We start from the raw sequence: 2,980 nt of genomic DNA on the forward strand, positions 1-2,980 counted from the left end.
CAAAAAAAAAAAAAAAAAAAGACAAGAGACCATAAAAAAACCTTTAAAAGTAATTATTTAAGTGCCGACCAAAAGGAAATGAAAATGGACTTGTCTCCATTACTGAGCTCAATTAGAGGGTGGTTTGTACCACCCCAAACCTGCCTCATTTAAAAGAAAGAGAGCATGATCTTTTTAAAGTAAAATGCCCCCAACAAAATACCTTCTACATAAACATATTCAGAGAAGGGACTTGCGGCCGAAAGTCGTAGCTGCTGTTGTGTCAAAGTGTCTCCGCTCCCGAATCCCAATCCCACACACACAGATTTTTTCATGGTTCGAGCGATCTGCCTCTTTTACTGGAGCCCTGCCTAACTGCAGATGTAGTTTGTGCGGCCGAGCCGTGCAACCCTTCCCACACTTCTCTTCCAAGGCTGACTGCCACCAGCTGGCCCGCTTGCCAGTGTCCCGAAAGCCATCCACCAAGGAAACGTGTGAGGACAGGCGGGAAGCAGAGCAAACCTCCGGAGAGGCTGAGACCATCGGCGTTCTCTCCCGAGGCATCCAACCCAAAGCACTTCCCAAAGTCACGATTAAATCAGAAGCAAACAATTCACTCCTTTCTCCCAGGGCGAATTTTTTAAAAGTTGCAAACTTAACCAACCTCGCTAACCCTGCCATGCAAACCGAGATAGCCACGGCGTCAGCCCTCAAAGCAAACAGTCACAGGGCTTATCGGCTTGATCTTCACCACCACTCATCTCCCCGAGGCCAACTGTGGCCAGCTCACTTCTCACCCCGAAGTCTGCCTCCTCTCCAAGTACAGGGCCACTCACCTCGCTCATGTTGCTGTAACGCGGCAGCTGCAGGATCCCTGTGATCTGTGATCGGCACTGTGCTCAGCACCCAGAACGCTGCTCAGGGGTCGCTGTTCCACCGGTCCTGGCTTTTCTCTTAAAAAGGGCTGCCCGGTGGCATCATGCCTCCCGTAAGCCAATGAGATTCATTCACCTGTCTGCACGCCTCACAGACATCCGAGGGCACACGGGGCCACCTAGCGGAGCCAGATGGGAAGTGAGCTGGGTCTCGGCTCCAAATTCTGCCAAGGGGGAAAGAGAGAGCTGCTGGATTTTTTTTCTTTAAAGGTCAAAGTCAGAGGTACAGAGATCATCGCCGGTTTGCCATTGTTTACTAATTCAAGGGTACAAGATTGAGATTCATGGAAAATACACTTCCAACGTCAGTGAAAAGAACGTTTGTTTCTTGGAGGAAGGGCAGTTCTGGAAACACCAGCCCGGGCTCTCTCTCTCTCCCCCCCCTTCGTTTTCCCAGGAGCTGCGGCTTCCCCTGTTCTCTGTGGCACAGAGCCCAGACTTTCAGGAGAACATTTTCCACGGCTCCCGCCCCAACAACAAATCTGCCAGGCTGCCTATCCCGGGCACCTCCTCCCTTGGCAAGAGGTGATGGCAGTGCTGGGACATCGACGTGGGGAGTCACGCTGTGACAAGGGAGGAAGTCTCCATCCTTATCTGTTTTGTCATAACTTCACCAGCATCCGGAGGGAGTTGTGGGCTGGACCTTGGAATCTGCTAAAGATTTCACTGCTGTGGCTGGTCCCGCTTCTCTGTAAAGAGGGTCAGTCCTTCTGCCTGGACTTGTGAGACCCTGAAGAGCCTTCACGGCACCCAAGTGAAGCCTTGACTTTCACAACCAGGGTAACGGCCAATGCAGGGAATGAGGTACATGCCGCTGCCTGTCTCCTTGGCCCAAGGCTGGTCAGGACACCCTCCTACAGCTTATCAGCTCCAGCCCGTCCCGGGGTTCTAGCAGGATTCTCAGACAGTGATGCCCTGTCATAGCAGATGCCCCAAATGATGACTAGTAACTCTTCAAAGGACCTACTGGAGACACAAGCATATCCAAGTGACAGCTACCATGTGGGTAAATACATGAGAAAGTGGGTACTTATTACAGTCCTCAGATGCCCCCACGGGGGCCTCACACACATGGGGAGACTCCGTCAATAGCTGTATGGTGAATTAACACTGAGCTCGGGCCCATCTCTGATTCCCTCCATTGGCTTCTATCTGGCCAACACCACGGTGGCCTCTCCTTTCAACTCCCTTCACAGGTCCACTTCAGTGAGTGAGAGAAAAGCCACACAGCCTCAATGGGTACCAGCGAGTACAGGCAGCCTATGGAGGCTGAGGCTGGGAGCCTGGGCTCAGAGCCCTTGCGTCTACCACACGAACTTGAGTGACCACAAGTAAAAAGCAACAAGAAGCATAAAATTCCTAAGGCTTGCAGGAGCCAATCTTAATTTATAGCCACTTTGTATGGGAATGTGTCTACAGAAAGTCCCCCTTTCAATGGGAAGATAGGTATATTCATTATAATGACTCTTATTTCACAGAGAAACAGAAATGGAACCTATATACAGTAAAAAACCTTGGTTTGTGAGCATGATTCATTCTGGAGACACGCTTGTCATCCAAAGCACTTGTATATCAAAGCGAATTTCAAGAACCATTGGCTCAGTTGTGATCATGTGATATTCGGCATCACGTACGATTCGCATTACAAGACATCGCTTGTTTGTCAAGTTAAAAATTTTTTTTAATGTTTTATTTATTTCTAGGAGAGAGAGAGAGAGACAGCATGAGCAGGGGAGGGTCAGAGAGAGAGGGAGTCACAGACTGAAACAGGCTCCGGGCTCTGAGCTGGCAGTCAGCACAGAGCCCGACGCGGGGCTCGAACCCACGAACCGCGAGATCATGACCTAAGCGAAAGTCGGACGCTTCACCGACTAAGCTACCCAGGCACCTCTGTCAAGTTAAAATTTACTAGAAATGCTTGCACAGCTGAAGAACACTCGCAGAACAAGTTACTCGCAATCCAAGGTTTTACTGTGTACACATTTGTATATCCCAATCACATGAATCTTTGGCAAACAAAGGAGCTGCCTGCCAGCACATTCTGACAGCATCCTCCTCATTCTTTT

The 2,980-nt window shown here is 49.9% G+C and overlaps 1 protein-coding gene across 1 annotated transcript in view; it reads right to left on the bottom strand.

Moving 5' to 3' along the window:
* Positions 1-933, bottom strand: part of PCP4 (Purkinje cell protein 4) — a 60,421-nt gene extending 59,488 nt beyond the window's left edge. The window contains exon 1 of the mRNA XM_077765408.1: positions 816-933. Coding sequence (XP_077621534.1) covers positions 816-824 — 9 coding nt within the window. The 5' untranslated portion in view covers positions 825-933. The remainder of the gene's footprint in view (positions 1-815) is intronic.
* Between the last annotated feature and the right edge of the window lie 2,047 nt (positions 934-2,980).

Source organism: Crocuta crocuta, unplaced genomic scaffold (genome assembly GCF_008692635.1).
Source record: "Crocuta crocuta isolate KB4526 unplaced genomic scaffold, BGI_CrCroc_1.0 scaffold84, whole genome shotgun sequence".
NCBI lineage: Eukaryota > Metazoa > Chordata > Mammalia > Carnivora > Hyaenidae > Crocuta > Crocuta crocuta.